A 22745-nucleotide genomic window follows, 5' to 3' on the forward strand; every position below is an offset into this window, starting at 1 on the left:
ACTCGGCAGCGACCTCTGCTTTCCCGGTACCAGGCAGCTGCTCTACAGTCAAACCTCAATCAGTCGTCGGTCTCGTCTTAGAGGCGGGAGCCGTATGTCTGTCCCATGTTTAAGTTGTCTTGCGCAGTAGGCGGCCGGTGTGTCCATTTCTCCTGCACTTATAGCAACTATTTCTAATATTTGCACAAAGGCTCTCTACACCGAGTTACCCTCTTCCCCCTGGCAGGGTTAAAAAAAAAAAAAAAGACACGTCTCCGATGAACCAACGTGACGTACTATGGTTGCTATTCTGGTGCGCCGAGGCCTCCAGCTACTAGACCTTATGTCCCTGCCGCCCGGAAGATCTGCAGAAAGTCTTCTCCGGGGATAAACTCTCGATCAATGCACCGGGGTAAAAAAAACAACAACTTTGTGATCTTTTTTTAAAATATATTTCAGTAGATCTTTTTTTTTTTTAAAATCTGAAATTTTATATAATAAAATGTAGCTTTATGTCTTAAAACCGACGCATGGAATGGTCTTCCAGCAGAGGAGTCCGAAGGTCTCCGAAGTGAGATGGTTAAATAATACATTAGATAGGGATTCCGCTTGCTGTCCGTAGCTCCAGAACAAAGGCTCTACTCGTTGGAGTTTGGGCTATATTTATGGGTTCGTTAGTTTTGTCTTCTGCTAAAATCCATGTTTCTATATTTCTATTTTTAGCCCGTTCCTGGTAATCCGCTCATTAGAGTGACTGGGAGAGGAGCGAGTCCCCGGAATGGATGTCACGCGCTGAACTTTACATTAGGATTCCAAACACGGCTTTAGAATGTGCGTGAGGTTCTAGAACAGTATGAAGCAGCAGAATTTCCGAGGAAAGAGACAATGTTTCCGCCCGTCTGATAAACCTCGGCTAGTTCTGGGACGCTGTATATTACACGTTAGGATTTTCAGCATGGCCAGGCCTCATTGACAAGCGACGTAGGGATAGCCTGGCAAGGGTTGTAGTTGAAAGACAGCGACCTTCCTTGTAACCCCGCTAGAGGTTCCCACGGGGACTGCAGCATTAAGCCTTATTAAATGACGTCCCAATCTCAGGGGCCTTTTGTTTTTGAAAATGGAAAGAAATAACGGATAATTAGAGACTGATTAATTAGGAGAGCGTTAAGAGGAAAATATGAAGAAGCGTGGAGGTGGGGGGTTCTGGGAAGAATCGAATTGAGGGAAGCTGGGAAACCGGAAAGAATGATCTGATGCGTTCTCTGACGGGAAACTGTGGAGAAAGACTGGGGTGAATCTGATACATGGAGGAGAGTCTGATGGTGGGAGGCTGGAGGAGAGTCTGATGGAGGGTGACCGGCAGAGTTGATGGAGGAAAGCTGGAGGAGAGTCTGATAGTGGGAGGCTGGGGAGAGTCTGATGGCAGAAGCTGGGTGCAAGCCTGAAAGAAGGAGACTGTGGAGAGTTTGATCGGGAGAGTCTGATGGAGGGAGGCTGGGGGAAGTTGATTTAGGGAGGCTGGAGGAGTCTGATGGAGAGAGGCTGGAGGAGTCTGATGGAGGGAGACTGGGGAGAGTCTGATGGTAGGAGGCTGGGGAGAGTCTGATGGTAGGAGGCTGGGGAGAGGCTGATGGAGGGAGGCTGGGGAGAGTCTGATGGAGGGAGACTAAAGGAGAGTCTGATGGAGGGAGGCTGGGGAGAGTCTGATGGAGAGTCGGATGGAGGGAGGCTGGGGAGAGTCTGATGGAGGGAGGCTGGGGAGAGTCTGATGGAGGGAGGCTGGGGAGAGTCTGATGGAGGGAGACTAAAGGAGAGTCTGATGGAGGGAGGCTGGGGAGAGTCTGATGGAGGGAGACTAAAGGAGAGTCTGATGGAGGGAGGCTGGGGAGAGTCTGATGGAGGGAGACTAAAGGAGAGTCTGATGGAGGGAGGCTGAGGAGAGTCTGGTGGAGGGAGGCCGGGGAGAGTCTGATGGAGGGAGGCTGGGGAGAGTCTGATGGAGGGAGGCTGGGGAGAGTCTGATGGAGGGAGGCTGGGGAGAGTCTGATGGTGGGAGGCTGGGGAGAGTCTGATGGAGGGATCACACAAACCAAGGCTTACATCTGATCGCAGAAGGGAAGATAAAAACCGTGCAGTAGAAACATGAGGTTTGTATATATGACAGCGAGTTTTGTTGATTGCCATGCGGGTTCCGCCTGGGGAAGGTCTGACTGATCTCTATTTATAGCTCCAGGGACCGTCACAATGTCCAGGAAAACCCGAGAGCAATGAGCCGGACATTGTGACATCCGTATTCACGGAGAACCCCCAGAGCTCGCATCTCCTTAAAGATACAAGTTCTGAAATACGTTGAGGTTTTCATTTTTACCCAAGTTGTAGTTTTTGCCCCCAAATACATTGTTCTCAGGCAGCTGCGTATTAACCATTTGTAGGATTTCTCGCTCTGCTATCTGTAGACATTTGTTTCCCTTTTGCCTTCCCCTTTAACCCCTTCGCGACCTTTGCCGGTTCAGGACCGTCATGACAAGAAGGTCACTAAATGACCTTTGACGGTCCTGAACCGTCAAAAAGTTAAATAAGCTTAGAAAGTGATCAAGGATCACTTTCTTCGCTTAAACGGCCTTGCTGCAATGCCTCGATGTCGAGGCATCCAGCAAGGCCGAGATCGGCATCGGGGGCCATGTCTGGCCCCTCCCCGGGGCGTCAACAGCCGCCATACATTGTATGGCGGCGGACGCCCGTTTTAAAAGCGTTTAGGAGGCGATCAACGATCGCCTCCTAAACTTAAATGGTGTCGCTGGAATGCCTCGATCAGGAGGCATCCAGCGACACCAAACACTTACCTTTAGGTGGGCTGTGACCGCTCCGGAGAGCGGTCACAGCCGCAGCTGCCGGTGATCTTCGCCATCAAGTAAGATGGCGGCGGCCCGGGAACTACAACAATAAAGACGAAAAAGTTCGCTAGAGGGTCTCCAGACCCTCTAGAGAACTGGCTCCACTTGCTGGTTGAATACAGGTACTGCATTCAACCATGCAAGTCAATGGAGCCCAGCTTTCTAATCACTATGTGATTAGTAAAATATTCAAAAAAAAATAAAAAAATGGAAAAAAAAAATGTGCTAACATTTAAAAATAATTATGCAGTGATGTCACTAGATGAACCATCCAGTACCAGCACAATGTGTAAAAAAAATATAAAAAAAGTATTAAAAAAAATAAAAAAATAAAGTTTATTATTTTGAGCAAGTGCTAAAATTTCTCAAAAATCTCAGAGTTAAAATAAAAGCACTTCAAATACCCAAGGGGTGTCTAATATATAAAAAAAATGGCTGATGGGGTAAATTGGAGTGGCCGAGCTCAAAGATAGGGCATAGGTACAGACTGACCAAAATGGAGAAAAAAAGCGCACTTCCCAAATGTGGCATTTTAAATCTGAAACAACCCGACAAACCCATGCATGTCGGGTATCACTGCACTCAGGAGATGTTCCTGAACACATATTGGGGGGTTGTTTGACAGTGACATATACCAGAACCTGTATATCTATAACTAAAGTACAATTTGTGTGAAAAAAAATTACTATTACAAAGTTTGACAAAGTGTAGTTCTATAATTGGTGCATGGAAAGGGTTAAAATAACAGCATTCAGAATACCCTGGGGTGTCTAGTTTTCCAAAATATATGGTTTGAATGGGTTAAATTGAGTTAACCGGCTTCAAAGATATTCCAAAGAGGAGATGGAGGCAGAATGACCAAATGACCACCTGGATTACGCATGCCCCAAAAGTAGCCTTTTACCAGCCAAACAATCTGACAAACCCATGCATGTGGGGTATCGCTGTACTCAGGAGATGTTGCTGAACACACATTGGGGTGTTGTTTGATAGTGACATATACCAGAACCTGTATATCTATAACTAAAGTACAATTTGTGTGGAAAAAAAAATAAAAAAAATTACTATTACAAAGTTTGACAAAGTGTAGTTGTATAATTGGTGCATGGAAAGGGTTAAAATAACAGCATTTGGAATACCCTGGGGTGTCTAGTTTTCAAAAATATATGGTTTGAGGGGGTTAAATTGAGTTAACCGGCTTCAAAGATGTTCCAAAGAGGAGATGGAGGCAGACTGACCAGATTTGTTAAAAAAGATTTGGAAATCATAAAACGCTGCTTGTACTTATTGCCCTATAACGTACAAAAAACAGCAAAAAAACATAAAAACATTGGGTATCTCTAAACTCAGGACAAGTAGTAGAATCTATTTAGCTAGTTTTTTTACTTGCTTTTTTAGGTGAGTAAAAGATTTTTCAAATAAAAGTCATAAAATGTGTTTTTTTTCAATTTTTCACCATGTTTTTTTTATTTTTTTTATAGTAAATAAGATGATACGATCAAAATAATGGTATCTGAAGAAAGCCCATCTTGTCCTGAAAAAAACAATATATAACTTATGTGGGTACACTAAATGGGTGAGGAGAAAATTACACCTGAACACAAGCACCACAAAAGTGTCAAAACAGCCTCGGTCCCACAGGGTAGAAAACGAAAAATGAGCCCGGTCCTTAAGGGGTTAAGGAGCAGAGCAGCAGATGTTTATGACAAAAGGATATTCTGCTGCTTCTGTCCATTAACCCTTCACTGCACAAGGGCTAAGTGACCCAAATATTCCAAAGAAGGAGGCACCACTGTGTAAATACACATACATACACACACACACACTCTCACACACGCACACACCCACACACTCTCACACACACACACACACTCACTCACACACATACACACTCACACACACACCTCGGCCTGCTGCATTTTAATTTGTTTCTTTAAAGTAAATTATGCCCATATAGAATCGCCTTTATATAAATTCAACCCCCATCGTATTTTACATTGAGTAATAATGTTCAGCGTGAGGATTACTGTCTCTTTAATGTTATTTCTGTTCGGTCCTTTGCTGTGAAATGTTCACGTGGATACAAACTAACAGGTTTAGTAACATTTGTGTAACGGGATTCTATGTTTCTTTGCAGAATTGTTGCGTGTAAGGAGCAGGCGATTAAACAGAGCCGAGGATCGGAGACACCGCCTGCTCTGATACCAAAATGTTTTGTTTGAAAGTACACAAGGCTGCGGGTGAGCGATCAGACTAGACGGCTTTGCCTTGACTCTGTATTCGTGGCCATGGGACTCTGTTAATGGCGTCAGAAGGTTACATCACGGCGGTAAATTTTACTGGTTGGCACGCGCTGACGTTAAAAACACGTCTACTGATAAGATAAGGATCAGGTCGCTCTGGGACATTGATTTTATTGTGCCCGAAACCAGCCTGCAAACCAGGCATTGTACGCAATGCCCAACACGGCCTGCAAACCAGGCATTGTATACGATGCCCGAAACCAGCCTGCAAACCAGGCATTGTATACGATGCCCGAAACCAGCCTGCAAACCAGGCATTATATACGATGCCCGAAACCAGCCTGCAAACCAGGCATTATATGCGATGCCCGAAAACAGCCTGCAAACCAGGCATTGTATGCGATGCCCGAAACCAGCCTGCAGACCAGGCATTGCATACGATGCCCGAAACCAGCCTGCATACCAGGCATTATATGCGATGCCCGAAACCAGCCTGCATACCAGGCATTGTACGCAATGCCTAACACAGCCTGCAAACCAGGCATTGTATACGATGCCTGAAACCAGCCTGCAGACCAGGCATTGCATACGATGCCCGAAACCAGCCTGCAGACCAGGCATTGCATACGATGCCCGAAACCAGCCTGCCAGTCCCTTTAATCTCACATTATTTTCCCCCCTTATGTGTTATCTTCGCACTTCATGCATATTTAGCAAATCCCTATGTGTAGAAGCCGCCCTCTGGGGTAACAGGCATGTTACATAACCACACGGTGCTCTCTCATGTTGCCACATGTCACAAGGTGATACCGATACTGTATAAACCTTAATGCGAAATCCAAGGGGCAATAAAGTCCATTTTTTTTAGGAATCAATAAAGAAAACTAAGCCAAGCTGACTAATTTTCTGCCCGTATCGTGATTTTCAAAGTGGCCGTTCCTTTCAATATTATTTACTTCCAACATTACATCGGTAACATTTCTCCTTTGGGCAGGGAATGTATAATTATCTGTTAAACGAACGCTTTCTATAATTACACGGGCAGCCGTGCCGTGTGAAAGGGAGCCAGCCTGGACACGCATGAATAAGATCCGTGACAGTATGGCTATACGTGACAGCTTCTCCTTTCTATGTCTGTATTGCATGTATAATGTTCCTTTAACACGGAGTGAGAACACGGAGCGTAACCGCTGCCTTTTTTAATGCGAGGTTTCAGCCAAAATGGCTAACAAAAAGGTGCAAAGGCCAAGTATAGGCAAACAGAAGCCACGTGGAAGGCATGGGAACCAGACGGATGAGTAGAATGAAACACGTGGCACAGATTACCAAAACAAAACATTGTATTAGGAAGTAGAGCGTATAATAAAGCCTGCGATGCTGCCTTGTATAAGCACCGTGTATACTATCAGTCTGTCTCCGGGTAACTCATAAAACAGTATCACGTTACGTTATGTAAACACCGTCATGTAACAATGTAACAGGTAAGCTGTTCCAACAAAGGGTTAGAAATGGTCCCATGTCTGTGTTTAACCCTTTCTTACAGCGCCACGTCGTTTCCCATCATAACCAGCAGTGTGCTTATGTTGGACATTGTCCAAGGGGGCCATCTCGGAGGTCATATGCCAGCTCTCCGCACACCAAGGGAGCCTTGCGGATGCTACCCTCCATCTGGCCCTGTTACCCTAGGCCTCATGTGCTTAGGTCAGAATACACCAGTGATCATAGTGACAGGCCCCGTGCCTTACAACATGCGAAGGACCAGAGAGACACTATTCATTTAGGGAACGGGATTGGAGCCGGTGCATGGCTCCGAGGGTCCCGGTATCGGAGGTGCCCGGTGGGGGCATGCGCGTTAAGGTACCCCAGCGTGGAGCTGATGTGGAGACATTTAGTCTGCAAGATGTAGAACATGGGAAATATGATGCGCCGTCCACATGTCGGCCCCTAGCCACCTATTGGTCGTTTATTTGATAAAGGCGCCCCTGCCCGTACAGAACAGTCAGTCCCGGGGTAAGTGGCGCTGGCTGCTTAACGTGTATTTACAGACGTGTGCGTGCCTTATCTGGTAACCGTGTTACACGCACTGATAAGCCGGGAATCTCTTTCCTTAGTAACTCTGACATTCGGCAGCTGTGAGAGACACTCTGTGAGGCACCACGACAGACAGAGACACCAATTACACTATAAATAATAAACAACATGGATACAACTGCATCACGGCAATGCCGAGGGGGGTTTCAGGGCTCCTGGGGGTATCACTGGGTATTTATCAGTGCTGGGGGTGTTTAATGCCCATTCCAGAGCGAGGGGGATCCTTTGGAGGCAGCTGGGTGCGCAACGGCTGGAGACTTATATCTAAAAAGCTATTCCAAAAGTTTTAAAAGTGGTCTTGTCACCATAGCAACCAATGGAATGGTCCAATCAGCACAAACATTCTGTCATTAGCGGGATCCACCAGCTATGCGGTATCCTACATGAATGCCGTTACTCCGCCAAACGGGTTTGAATGACTATAATACTGGGCCAGTGGGTGGGCTTGACCCGTGAGTTCAATGATTTCATCATTACTTCTGGGTGTGTCTGAATGATAACCCCTCCCATATCTGGATACACCCTCCCACTTGGGAGTGTTCATGGCATGGAAGGTTCACTGAGAACCCTTCTGATTTGACCCAGAGTCTCTGGTCACTTTCTATCCCAGTAAAGGCTGCCTGGAGATAGCCCCGCCTTATGCATAACTAGCTCTGCCTCACACGTAGCTAGCCCCACCTACAAACACAACTAGCCCCACCTACAAACACAACTAGCCCCGCACCTTCCATGAAACCACTCCCCCAGAAAAGGGAGCGCTATCAGCTATGAATCATTACATATTAATGAGAAGGGCCTCCAACCTGTTGCTGGCTTTGTTCTTCTAGGTTGAGTTTAACCTCCAGAGATTGCCGAGCCTCCAGAAAGGCTTTCCGATGCTTCCTGTCCGCCATGTAGTACGACATAATCCCCACGGTGATCGTGCACAGGTAAATTGCGATGTTGGATAAAACCTAAAGCGAGAAGAAAAGTAAAAGGGGGTAAAATTAGAGCAAAACCATCTGAAAATTACTCTGTTATGCCTCACTGTTATGCCTCTACAAGGAGGGCTCTGGGAAGGTGAGAGGAGAGGGCAGCGATAGTGGATGGAAGGAGAGAGAGAGTACGGGAGTTAGATAGGGAAAGAGAGAGAGGGAAAAATATTTTTATGTACCTGTGTTAGAGTGTGTATTAGTATGTGTGACGGTGTAAATATGGGTGTCAGTGCATATATATATATATATAACTAGAAGGTCAGAGGCTTAGATGGAATGCAAGGAAGTTTTACTTTACTGAGAGGGTTGAGTGGGACAGCCTCCCAGCAGAAGTGGTAGAGGCTAATACAGTGAGGGAATTTAAACATGCATGGGATCGGGATATGACTCCTGAATCTGAGACCAACGACTGATTAAATAAAGCCTTGGCTTTGGCAGTCAGGGAGCTGGTACTTTGTTGCATGGAGAAAAGTTCATTGAAAGCAGATTTGATCGCGTTGCAGGAACACCTCTTCCTTTCCTGCGCAGGTTGATTTGTATCAAGTACATAAACTCTTTTTTTTCTGACATGTTTCGCTCAGCCGTGAACCCTTTGCACGTCTGATGTGCCCATAAATGGCTACAAGAAAAAAGTAAGATTCCTTGCGAACTTCAAAGAATCGACTTTGTATTCCTTCATTGCAAAGGATACATTTCTGAAAATACAAAATGCAGCCAAGCAGAGAACTGTAGAAACCACTTAGTGCCAAACTTGTGTGTACGTATGTGACCTTCCGTTCGGGCATTTAAATCGAGCATGAATGTAACGGTGCTCAGTTAGAGCGCTGTTAGATTCCCTCTGACTGCTCAAATTTTAGCCCCACGTGTCAGAGGGGAGACCAGGCTGTCATTTCATTTCCCGTTCGCTGGCAGGGATTTAGCCCTGCTAATGCAAAATGTCCGTGACGTAGGGGACACGTCCTCGGTCCTCTAGGACCAGATCTTTGTGATGTATCCCCTACGTCTTTGGTCGTGAAGAGGTTAAGGTAATATGTTATAAGGTTGTGACCTAAATATAACTATTAAAAAAAAAAATAGCCCGGCCCCCGGGGGCCACCAGCCTTAAAATATTGGGCACTAAAATGCTCCATGAAATATTTGTGTAGGACGTTCCGCAGACCGCAGCAGTTATCTTTAGGTTTGGATAGGAGACGTATTTAGCCAAATGGAAACGGTCCAACCTCCCCAACCCGCAAAAAAGATTGTCCTTATTTTTTAAATATTTACATTACGGATACAAACACGCATTGCACTGGAGAACAAGTCATGTAGGAAGACTTCGATATTATTCTGGAACACATCTGTTCCAAAATATTGTTTTTTTCCATAATAAGTTTTTCCACATCACACGCATTAGCGAAGAAAGTATTTGGATGTGTATGGAACACCAAGGATCCAAAAATAGCGCTCTATTTTTACACGTGAAATGCACAGTGCCAAAAACCAGAGTCAAGGTCTGATGGGACCAAAATAGCTAATAAAATACTCGCCCCGCACGACATATAGAAGCTCAGAATCTGCCGGCAGATCGGCCCCATTCGGCCCCCGTCTAGTCGCCCGTTTCTCCTGCTGTAAAGACTCAAACCTTAATCAGTCGCTGGTCTCGTCTTAGATTCAGGAGCCGTATGTCTATCCCATGCATGTTTAATACCCTCGCTGGATTAGCCTCTACCCCACTTCTACTAGGAAGCTGTTCCTTGTATCTACGACCCTCTCAGTAAAGTAAAACTTCATTCCATTCCACCTAAGCCTCTGACTTTCAGATTCTGGTCTCTTGTTGTAAATAAAAAATAAACTTCCCTCCTGTATTTTATTAAATCCCTTTATATTTAAATGTCTCTCCCACCCCCCCCCATCTCTTCTCTTCTCTCCCTCCAAGCCGGACACCTCGAGACCCCTCAGTCTTCCCTGAAGATCCCTTATTCTTCCCTGGATCGTGTGAGCCGCCTGCCCAGTTACCCTCATTAATAACAGCAGATCAATCGAAGGTCAGTTACACGTAACAGCTCAACAAGTTGTCGGCCGTCACAAACTGCAAGGAACGCGAATCCTCGAAAGTTACCGCATCCATAAATATAGAATTACTCAGCGGCAGCTCCGTATACAGGATTCACGTAATTCACACGCCTGATTAATGTATGATTCCCCTCCAGGGAATAAAATTCACAGTGACATCTAAATGGAAACGTCCACCCGTTCCTTCTAACACTTCAAACAGGCACTTAGATTAGTGGAAAGAGAGAGAGCGAGAGAGAGAGAGCTCCTGATCCCGCCGGCCGCTGCCGGCCAACGCTCTCACAATACCGCGTCTGTTTTGTTTCATGAAACACGTACATTTGGATTGGACCCATCCCATGAGAATTAACGGTTCATATTTGTCACATCTAATTTCATTATTTATTTATTTTTTTGCACGGTGAGAAAAAAATTCTCTTTGGGAAAATGGTTAATAATGTCCGCCAGAGATTTTAAAGAGGTTGGAGAGTAAAAGGAAGCCGGAGGCCCATTAGACACTCGTGAAATGTTATGGTTTTTTTGCCTTACTTCTTACTACAGTTTATCGAGGGGAAGTACTTCTCCCCAAAGTACGATTTGTAGGACAAGCTCCATCACTAGACAATAGCTACTTGTCTATTCGTTAAAGGTTGTGTCGGAACCGATGGTGAGTCTGGTGCTACTGGAAAAGTTGAGTTTGACCTGGAGTCTCCGTGCTTTCCTTGGGTCTCAGGATCAGTTTCAACTTTGTCCGGGAAGGGGAAAGGAATTTGGTGACAGTGAGATTTCCGGGTATCCTATCCTAGGAAATTCCTACACATGGTTTTGTTGAGTTGCTGCCATGTTTCACTCAATAGTTGAGTTGATGTTGTGTTGGCCATTCCAATTTATTGACCATTTGAGTGGTTCCCAAGGATCTTATGGAGTTGGACCCATGTACAACTCAACTACCGACTGGCCCCAACTTGATGTTCTATGACCCAACAGATTCTCTTTGTTGAGGCTCAGCACGAGTTGCCGGTCAAGCTGGGGTATATCCAGTTGGCTTGAAATGTGGTCACATCAACAGTAGGGTTCACGGCCCACTAGACCTGGCCCGACCGGCCCGACCGGCCCGACCGTTATCTGCTAGACCTCAAACACTCTTCTGTGTTTCTCCACCCCACTACCCGTTCTGCTCTCCCTTTTGCATGGAGATAATTTCCAACAGGAAGCATCACAGGGGTGTGATAGACCCATACCGTACAACTCAACAATTTTAGGACTACATTTTGCTAACCGGGGACACCGAGGTCTCCATGATGCCAGAAATAGAAGCACAGAAGATGCCTTATCTGCTAAATTCCAGCAGCAAGAACAGAAAATTCATCTTAACGATTGCTTTTTTGCTTAAATAAAGAAAACGGGACACAATGACCTCTGTCTTCCCTTTAAGAACTCGAGAGATTTGTGGAAAATGCGTTTGTTCTGCTTATTTCTGGAGGTTTTAAGGGCGTGAAGCTGCAGGGTGTGCCGCGTCGCTCGCAGACTCGCGATTTTTCATGCTCTGTTATGCTACGCATTATCTGGTTTGGTGACCGACATGAAGGGGAAGACATCGTGAAGATGGATGATTACGGAATCATCCAAAGCCTGACTGACCGGTCACTTTAACACAGACATCGGTAAAGCCAGGTGTCTTTAACCCTTTGTGTGCTAGGGGCTCAGCATCTTCTTGTTCTTTGTCTTCTCTCTTCTACCTTCTGTCTTTTTATCCTCTTCTTCCGCCAAAATGGTGGTATTTCCGGTGACGGCCTCTCCCCCAATTAGAGGATCGGTGGAATGAACATCACCGGAGGCGCCGCCATTTTGGAAAAGTGGAAAGTTCCCACCAGGTTATGTCCGCGGATATGCTGACAAAGATAGAAAATAGAAAATAACCTCAAACAAGCGTTTCCGGTAGCTGCGGATCAGACCCGCTAACCGTTCCGGAGGAATTTTAGAGCGTTCTTCCTTACAGATCTGTTAAAGCTCAGCCGCGTTCGGCGGGTGTCTGGTGGGAACGGTCATTCCACGGCATCTCTAATGGGTCAGGGTCTGGGCTCTGACTCCAAAAGGCGGATTTTCTAAGCCATTCTGTAGTAGATTTACTTTGATGTTTAGGGTCATCATCCTGCTGCGTTACCCAACTGGCGGACGGCAGCTCTGACATTATCCTGTATGACACCTCGATACACTTGGGAAATAATTGCCCCCTTCATGATGGGAATCTGTCTAGGTTCTGAGGCAGCAAAGCATCCCCAAATCATGATGCTCCCTCACTGTGAATCACTGTTAGGATGATTTCATGTTGGAATACGGTGGCCTTTTTACGCCATACTTAGTGCTGCATGTTCTTCCCGGACAATTTAGCCTTAGTTTCATCGACAAAGCATTTTCCCGGTAGCGTTGAGGAGAGTCAAGGTGCTCTCTGGCAAACCTCAGGCAAACAGCGATGTTAAATCAGAGAGCAGCGGCTTCCCCCGTGGGTTCCTGCCGTGGACTCCGTGTCTGTTTAATGTTTTGCGTGCGGTAGATTCATGAACAGAGATGTTAAGCGGATCCAATGATTCCTTCGAGTCTTTAGCTGTCACTCTAGGATTCTTTTTTACGTCATTGAGCATATTCCGCGTTGTGCCCTTGGAGTCATCTTGGCCGGGCGCCCGCTTCTAGGGAGAGCAGCCAGAATACTAAATCATCTCCGTTTATACACAATTTGTGTAACTGCGGACGGATGAATATGGAAACTCTCGCAGATAACTTTGTAACTTTTTCCAGTTTTATGCAAATCAACAAATCTAGGTCTTGTAAGTCTTCGGAGTATTTTTCTTTGTGTCAAAGTAGCTCTAAAACTCACCTCCGATTCATTGATTGGACTCCACGTTTGCCAACTCCTGACTCCAATTAGCTTTTGTTGAAGTCATTAACCGGGGGGGGGGGGTTTCACATAGTTTTTCCAACCCACACAGAGAACGGCTGAATTATGTATTCAATATGGACAAAAACAATACAATAATGTGTATTATTAGTTAAAACAGACACAATACATAACATTACTTTTTCTTGCCACTATGTATATATATATAATAAATATACAGACATGTCCACAGGTCTGCCAAACTCATGTTTCTGACTGAAAGCAGTTGTAATCACAAAAGTTCATCGGTCCCTTTTGTAAGAACAAATTGCTGCCTTAGCCTCAACCACTTCTGCTGAGAGACTGTTCCACTTATCTACCACCCTCTCGAGGGATTAGCTGAACAGAAGTTCAATGTAAAAACAAATTATCATTTCCCGGTAACCAAAGCAGAGTCACTTGGCACTGAACTCAAAGGGTTAAATCACTATTTTTATTGCGCAGAACTACAAAATCTTTCCCGATTCCGTTTGCTGTGAATCGGGAAAATTATGTGGTTTTTTTTTTTTTTTTAATGATGTGAAAATTCTCACAAATAAAATATTTCATTTATTTTGAAACCCAGACTGGAAAGAAATCTCATTGAAGGCTCTCGTTAATGGCTGCACTATGTTTCCATGACGACTAATGTTCTAAAAATGATGTGAAGAGACACCCAGAACGTGCTGGATAAGAAAAAAAAGGAAAGGATGAAAGGCAGGCCTCGGGAGGCTCCTGCTTGGAAGATACCCCCGGTTCTCTGACACTCTGTGGTTCCCACGTCGTTCCAGAGCATTTTCCGGCCCCTGGAAGGCTTCGCGTGTGATGTGGCCCTCGAGTCATTATTTTATAGGCTTAATCCGGTCTGAGAATCTCATCAGTGATATGGTATAATATTGTACTTCCCAACAGTCCCAGTTTTCACGTGACAGTCCTGAATGGCCGCTTCAAAAAATCAATAACAAAACAAATCATGACCAAAACTAACCGATTCGGGTGAATTTTCCATAACGTTTTTGGCCCATTAGTTTTTAGACAACAAATTTTTGTTTCTGGCCCTTTGGGTTCGGACGGCATTTTTTATTCGGAAACTAAATTTGTTCTTTTTTTCCTCCCTCTCTCTTTCGCTCTCTCTCTCTAGCAGGTATGAAAAATTTCTTTCTCTGGGTTTTTTTTGGACTCCCTCTTTATTTTTGGACATTCGTACGAATTAATGAATTTAATAAAATAAAATGTAAAAATGAATAAATAAATGTTAAGATTAATATTTGCGAGAATCATAAATTCTAACTTTTTATGCCATTTAAAGTAAAAAAAATGTTTTTATTGAATTTCCATTTAGACCTTAGAGGGATCGAGGGACAATTCCAAGGACAAACGTTACAAAACTGAAGCCTCACAAGTCTCTTTCTGGTGAAGTGCTGGGGTTTCTTTTTCTGTGTGCATGATTATTACCTTCTTCCAGCCCTGCCCTCAGGGGGCTACTAGAATTTCTCCAAATCCGCTGCCCATTGTGTCTAATTCCAAATAGAAGATCACTCCCAACACACCAAGCCGGACCATAACTACCTGTTTAATGGTAAAACATGCACTGGGTTTGCTTTGGGGATCCCTGGAAGAAAAGTGGACAAAGCCACATGTCTATGGCAACAGCCTATCAGTGTCAACGTTTCTGTCACGTGACAATTAAGCGTTTCCCCACAAAATTGTAAATGACGTTTCTAATGCTGCGTTTAGTTACAAAATTGTTAACTTTCAATAATAAAGATTCAGTAATCTCCACAAAATGAAATAATTCCTAGAAATATTGTTAAACCAAAAAAAGCTACGTTTAGGATATCTGATCCGGATTAAACTCCCTACATATGATCTCATTTTAACCCCAATTCCCATTATGACAGGAAACCCAACAGTTATGGATGACATCATTATCCTCCCAAATACTCTTATTGCCATCACGGCGCATCTTTTCCCAGGGAATTCCGCCATACCGGATTTCCAATAATGAGTGTTTATTAAGTCATATGGCAGCTGGATGACATCATATAAAATAAATGTAATCTTCCCTCTTCTTATCCCCGACCAATCGCGTGTCCCAAGCTGCTTATGGGAATATTGACACGATGGGAAGAAAAAGTGAAATGTAAAAGTAAGGCGTGCGATTACAATCCGTTTCCCCGCAGAGACTGTATTTATTATTATTAGAGCCAACGAGAAGCCGCGTGAGCGCTGGAACGCCGTCTCGGGAGTAACATGTACAAATAAAACAAATACAACAATCACACAATACATAGATGCGTAGAAATACAATATATACAAGTTCTTGCTCTGTTATCTGACCCCCAATCTACAAGACAAACACCCCGACTCCTTATCATACTGCCTGTGGGAAACTATAGAATACCTCAGTCTTAATAACCAAGTCAGACTCTTTGACTAATATAAGTCTATGGAGGAACTGACTTCATTAGCATTGCCATCAAGCATCAGCTCAGTGCGGTGTTTCAGCCGGGAAAGTCACCCAAAATATCACATGACTGACAGCAACGGTGTCTCCAGGTCTGCAGATAAAGGGAGTTTATTGGGATAAAATGAGATAAAACCAGGTTTTTGTCAAATAAATTTTTACTGTTGGCCCCTATTTGGCCTGTCTAGATCTTAAAGACTCAAACCTTAATCAGTCGTTGGTCTCGTCTTAGATTCAGGAGCCATATGTCTATCCCATGCGTGTTTAAATACCCTCTACCACCTCTGCCAGGAAGCCGTTCCACTTATCTACCACCATCTCAATTATAATGATATATATGTTTAAGCACATACTTTGCTTCTGTCGCAAAAACGTATTCCCCTTTCAGCTTTAAATAATAACGTTTATAGAATGGCTGGCTTCTCCTGCTGTCAATCATTTGAATTCACCAACGAAGATTGAACGGTTTCATTTTGCAACATTGTTGCAAGTTGAGCAATAAAATTATTTTCATGTGGTTTCCGCCAAGATTGAAAGAAAATGGCTAGTATGAAGCCCAAAAGACCCTTTGCAGTGCTGGCACCTATTTAATTTTTCACCAAAAAAGGGTAAATGTCTATGTGTATTCAGACACTATATGTGTAGGTATACGCACTCCGCAGACACAGCGTAACCATAGTAACATCAGAACTGCAGCTTCAATGGTAAAAGGTTGGTGGCTTAATGGTACTTAACGTCCAAAATCCGCTGTGCCCCCCCCAATAAAAGTTGTCTCTCCCAAGTTGCTGACTGCTGCTGATTGGTTTAGGCAGCCTTTGGAAAGGGTGGAGGGAGGAGAAGGGAGAGAACTTTAGGACGGCAAATTGATAAGATAATGCTGGCTCTGCCACGGGCTGCCACCAATCCCAACCCTTTACTTTTGATTTACTATAGGGAATTTAATGAATGGGTTTAGACGCCCGCACGGACCGCTCCTCTTTAGGTTGGGTGGACTAAGAGTCACTGTTTTGGGTGGACTTTCCCTGGATTGTGGCCGCTGCCTCCTGTAAAGGTTATAAAGCACCATCATATTCCGCAGCGCTGTACAACGGGTGGACAGGGCATCACATACGACAAAGGGTCAAGGATGGCCATTCTCGAATAAGATTAATATCATATAATCAAATGTAGATGAATAGAAGAATTCGTCAACATTCTGACACGGTTAATTAGGATGGAATGCGGTGATGGTATTATGAGCGGGGGAGGGGCGTGACATGCGCAACCTCACATGACCCCCACATTGTATATGCAAAATGGCCACAATTAGTTTTGGTAGGTTTAAAATCAGGACAGTTGGCAATAATGGAATAACATATTGAAGGTGTGCGGACGAACGAGCGACTCTATATCTCCTGCTTGTGTTTTTGATTTGTAACCCTGATGAAGCCCGTTGGGGTGAAACGTTGGCATGGCGCTGAAATAAACATATATGTGCGATTATTTGGGCTCTGCCAAACCATATACTGTCAAGTTCAACGTTATTAGGTCTGTGGTACCTTTTAGTGGACCAACCTTGATACCATAGAAGTAGCGTTAAGACCTCGGAGGTCCCTTGTTCAGATGCAGAAAATAATAACCTTCGATGTCATGAAACCCCTGTTTCCCTCCATATTGTCCCCGGAGCTATAATGACTCTAATTCCACCTAAACGTACCCATTTTCTGTATTCCTTGCCAGTTTTTGAAGACATCCTCTTATCCCTAAACTAGCTGTATCCGTGCTGACACAACTTTTCCTGCGTCCTAATCAGGACTGTCCTGGGAAAATTGGGACAGTTGGGAGGTATGCGCACACGTGCTAGTGCATATCCATACGTGTTTCTCTATTAATCCCCGTCGAGTTTCTTCGCCTCGCAGACTGAGTGCACCATAGTGACCGCGCAGGCTTCAGGTGCCCCAGCTGGGAGATGCGCTAAGTGGTCTCTCGGGGGCATCTTCAGGCTAATTAGTCGCACCGTACCATCAAACGCGGCCATTTACCACTTGTTATTGTGCCACAAACACAGATCCAAAATATCATTAACCTGACGGTGATGACAGCATCGCGAGTCAAATACATAACTTTACTGGAAAGGTAAATAATGACAGTATTAAGAATAATTGGCCCCATTTGGCCCCTGTCTACATCAAAACTCACTCACATCACACCTAACAATCATGGTGATCACCATACTGCCTCACACCCGTCACACATCACTCTCTCATATCAATCACATATCAGACCTCACACCCAGAGCCGGCCGAAGACTTAACGCCGCCTGGGGCGAAGTTTAAAACGCCGGCATTTTAAACTTCGCTGACGCCATACGATCCCCCCCCCGGTACTTACCTTTAAACAGTCCTGCGGCGAGTCTCCCTGCTCTGCCACGGTGCCGGCTTGTAATGCTGAGCGCCGGAAATTGACGTCACTTCCGGCGCTCTGCATTACAAGCCGGCACCGGGACCGAACAGAGAGACTCGCCGCAGAGGAGACAGAGAGAGGGACGCCGAGCGGGTAAGCGAAAACCACTCGGCGCCCCTCTCTCTCTCCTCCGCTACAAAAAAAAAAAAAAAACGCTTGGGGCGGCAAAGTGCCGGCCCTTCTAAAGTGCCGCCTGGGGCAATTGCCCCAGTCTGCCCCATTATAGGGCCGGCCCTCACACCTATCATATATCCCACATCAGCCCCTTCACACATATCACACATCACATATCATCACACCTATCAATCACACATCACACCTATTACATTTCCCACCTGACATCCTTACCTTACTCAGAGCCCTTTATGCAGCCACCCAGCCTGAAACCTTACACGCACATACAGTAACATACTTACACACACACATTGTAACATATGCGCACACACACTAACATTCTTACACACACACACACATACTAACATTCTTACACACACACATTGTAACATATGCGCGCACACTAACATTCTTACACACACACACATACTAACATTCTTACACACACATTGTAACATACGCGCGCACACTAACATTCTTACACACACATACTTACACGCACATACATAAGAAAAAATACATACACACTAACATTCTTACACAGACATATTGTAACATATGTGCACATACTAACATTCTTACACACACGCACATACTAACATTCTTACACACACACATACTAACATTCTTACACACACATACTAATTTACACACACTTAGTTCTGTTGGCTCAGGACGGGGTAGGCCGGTGGCAGTTTTCTGCTCCCATGCAGTCCTCGCACCCTGTTTTGCCTCAGCGCTGGGAAATGACATCATATCCTGGTGCCAGGACTGAGGGATGCTGTCATCCATTTGCAAGGCTCGTGGAGGTTGAAAACCCCAACTGGACAGCCCCCCATGTTACATCACGGCTCACAACTGTCCTGATTCACATAAGACAGTCCTGATTCTAGGGCTGTGTCTTATAATGGGGTGGGGAGTAGAGCGAGTATGCCTGCAGTAGAGGCAGGTGTTGGGGGGTATGAGGAGAGTCTACCTGCCCGGGAGGAGGGCTGCAGGGTTCCCGCAGCCGTACAGGAGAGATTTATTAACTTATAGAACCCAAACTTACAAACCCCAGGGAAAAAAACCTTTTCTGTGTATTTCCAACTGTTGCCAACCCAATAACATAAAAATTAGTCCTATTTTGTCTACAATTTCCGCGCGTTTAAGTCGAATCGTGAACCTCGTTGTCAGGAACCGTTTCTGCAGAAATCTGTTCCAATAACGTAGAGTAAAAAAGTTTTGTTTAGTCTCAGAAACTAATATTGGAGATCAGATCCGCCAACAGGAAACACTCGAGATAAAAAAATCCAAATATTATCTGCGGAGAGGGTGCAAGGCATGCGCGGCACTCAAATCTTCACTGAACTACATCAATAAAAGGCATAAGAAGACGAGTTATATAGATACATAGAAACTGCCGGCAGATCGGCCCCATCCGGCCCCCATCACCCGTTTCTCCTGCTGTAAAGACTCAAACCTTAATCAGTCGTTGGTCTCGTCTTAGATTCAGGAGCCGTATGTCTATCCCATGCATGTTTAATACACGCACTGTATTACCCTCTACCACTTCTGCTGGGAGGCTGTTCCGTTTATCTACCACCCTCTCAGTAAAGTAAAACTCCATTACATTACATGTAAACCTTTACTCTCCAGCCTTAGTTGCTGCTCCATTTAATAGTTGAGGGCTACCATGGTCAGATACAGAGCACAGCTCCTGGCGCGCATCCCAAAGAGCTTTTATCCCGCTGGCCATGGTGACGATCAAACAACAGAACAGACCTTGTGATGGCTGATTCAGTGCGGCTGATCTGTACGCTCCAGGTACTCGCCCTCATCAAAAATGGCTTTCCGTTACATCCAAGACTCCCACACCGGCCCGATGATTCACAGCAAACACGGGAAAATTACCAGAGGCCGCAAACGTACATTTCATAACCGGGATATTTTGGTCAAAGTAACCAGAAAATCAGTTATCAGACTTTTTGTATGAATTTGTGCCCCATTGGGGTATTTATTAACCCATTCCTTGCTGTTTCGATACACATTATCGGGGCTTTTAGGGCTGTAGAACCCTGCGATACCCTCATACCCAGCAAACATTCCGACCTCCTAGAAAAGAGGGGCATCAGGGGAGGAGAGAGGGGCATCAGGGGTTTGAGGCCCAAAGAAAGACTGTCCAAACTAAACAGGGACACTTGGGAGGTATGGAAACCGCAGCCCAATTAATGCAATGAGAAGTCTTCATGGTTTCCACCTTTTTTCCAACAAAATCGTTGTGGGAACATTAATAATAATGTCGGTGGCCGTTAATCACCATTAATTAAAACGTTTCATTTATTATCTGAGAATTTCGATGTTATTGTGGTGAGGCCCCCCCACAGGCCGTCTGGAAGCTGCAACTCTCAGTATCCTCAGCCAGCAACTGGCCTTTCAATCTGCGGTGTCTCAGGCTGTGTCCTGATATATTTAATACACAATCGGGCCTTGGGGAGCCTTTAACTCCCATCATCCTTATCCAGCCTTTGATTGCTGGAGTGCCACAAGAGGCCTCTCCTCCGGTAACTCGGCAGGTAGGCCCAAAAGCATGGGGCTGTTATATAATCACCCAGTAACATTTTGCCTCGTTCATAATTATGTCCGGGAACATCCAATTCCCACGTGACGCAGAAGCAGGCTCTGATTGGTTGTTGCCACAGAAACTGAACATTTCTGCGTCCGTTTTAATGCGAATAAAATGACTGATCTGCTAAAGGTTTCATTGCAGTGAACCCCAACGCTTTTTGTCACATTACATTACTTTATATTAATAGAGGAAAACAGGAAAACACAAAAAGAGCAATAAAATCGAAATCCACAAAATTAACAATAAAACGAACGCAGATTTTGGTTACATAGTAAGACGGGAACTCACCTGACGGAGTAAAGCGTTGCCGTTGATGGAACCCTGCTGCTGTTGGGCGATTGTTACCCCGAGTACCAAGGTATGAATCCCGCAGGACACGGAGGTGATCAGGACGATGGGGGTGAGACGCAACGGTAGCGTGATGAAGAACGAGAAGACGAAAAAGGCCTGCCAGCCGACCGTGTCGCTCGCCTCGTGGAAATGGGCAAAGTTGAGGCCCAGGTAGGAGAAGATCTGAGCGGCGATCAATATCCACAGGATGTACGGGACGAACTTACGGGAGATGCGGTCGGGCAAGAGGCCGAACTTGCATAGGACAAAGAGCAAGAGGTGGGCCAGCAAGCCTACCGCGGCCACCAAGGTGGAAGCCAACTTGTCCTGGGTGTAGACCACGGCACACATGACAATGACGTAGCAGTCGAAGAGGGCGGCGAAGACCACCAGAACCAGCAGCGTCTCGTGGCGTTGCCTGCGGAAATAAGTCTGGTATAGGTTCTCCAAGGACTCGGGGGCGAAGGTGAGCCGCATGAAACGGGGTAAGCAGAGGCAGCAGCCGGAGTTCCGCACCGTGACCTCGTGCGTCCGACCCACCCCATGCTCGGGATCTGAAGGAAGGCTGACCGAATAGTCCGCCGAGTACTCGGCTGAGTACTCCGGCTCCGAAAAGGCCCTGTTACGAGGCATCTCTGCTGAAGCTTTCTGCTTTTCCCGGATGATTATATTCCGTCCAATCAGAAAATAGGGCCCAAAAAATTCAGAGATTAGTGCGGGTCTTCAAATTCTTCTCAAATTTTGGAGCCCACCACCAAAGTCAAAAGAACATGGCTTGCGTATGACGAAGTAGCATAATCTTTATCCACCGACGCCGAATCCCCCCAAAAAATTCCATTGCTTGTTTCAATCGCCTAATTTTTTTTATTTTTTTAGGCTGAAATTGAAATGTATTATGGGTATTTTTACCCATACATATTTATTTTCCCCCCCCCAAAGAAACGTGTCGGTGACAGAGAGCAGGCAGTCCATTTCTTGACCAGGATGATGCTTCGAAAGCCCTTTCTCCTCAATATAATTTCTCAAGCAAAAATGCGTATGTGAATGTGCGGATTTTTCTGCAATATAATAAAAATTTAGAGTTTTTTTTTTCTTCCCCCAGCGCTAAATACGAGGTATCAGGTGCCTATCTCCGAAAATCTTTCAACAGGTTAAAGATATGATTATTTAGATTTTTTTCCCCCCCGTCTCTGTTTTTCTTGTGCAATCTGTTGTTTTTAATCAAAGCACAGGATGTAATCCTAGAGCCTGGATGCTGTATCCCCAATCAGGCACGACTCGCGAAAAAAAAAGAAAAAAACGGAAAAAAAAAAACAACAGAAGGGACGAATGAAAAAAAAAAAACACGTGTCCAAATCACACATATGTATAAATATCCCTTAATAAGTATTCCAAGCAGAGGCCGTGTAGAAAAATGTTTTAAAAAAAATGTACAAAAAAATACAAAAAATTTTTCAAAAAATGCTTCCTCTGGATAAAAAAAAGAAAAAAAATGTAAAAATGTGATTAATTATTTGGAAAATGCATAGCTCATTTTTTTAAATTTTTTTTTTTTAGCTCGAATGCTCTAGCTCTCTCGTTCAGCCACAGTGATGATCAATGTTTCGCTGTTTAGAAAAAAAATAGCAAAAAAAAAATAAAATAGCATTTTTTTT

The 22745-nt window shown here is 44.8% G+C and overlaps 1 protein-coding gene across 1 annotated transcript in view; it reads right to left on the reverse strand.

Annotated features, from left to right (window-relative positions):
• Window positions 1–21723, reverse strand: part of ADCY3 (adenylate cyclase 3) — a 43850-nt gene extending 22127 nt beyond the window's left edge. Inside the window, exons 1-2 of the mRNA XM_053459697.1 lie at window positions 21049–21723; window positions 8011–8160 (exon numbers count right to left, since the gene is read on the reverse strand). Coding sequence (XP_053315672.1) covers window positions 8011–8160; window positions 21049–21723 — 825 coding nt within the window. The remainder of the gene's footprint in view (window positions 1–8010; window positions 8161–21048) is intronic.
• Between the last annotated feature and the right edge of the window lie 1022 nt (window positions 21724–22745).

This window comes from Spea bombifrons, chromosome 3, assembly GCF_027358695.1.
Source record: "Spea bombifrons isolate aSpeBom1 chromosome 3, aSpeBom1.2.pri, whole genome shotgun sequence".
NCBI lineage: Eukaryota > Metazoa > Chordata > Amphibia > Anura > Pelobatidae > Spea > Spea bombifrons.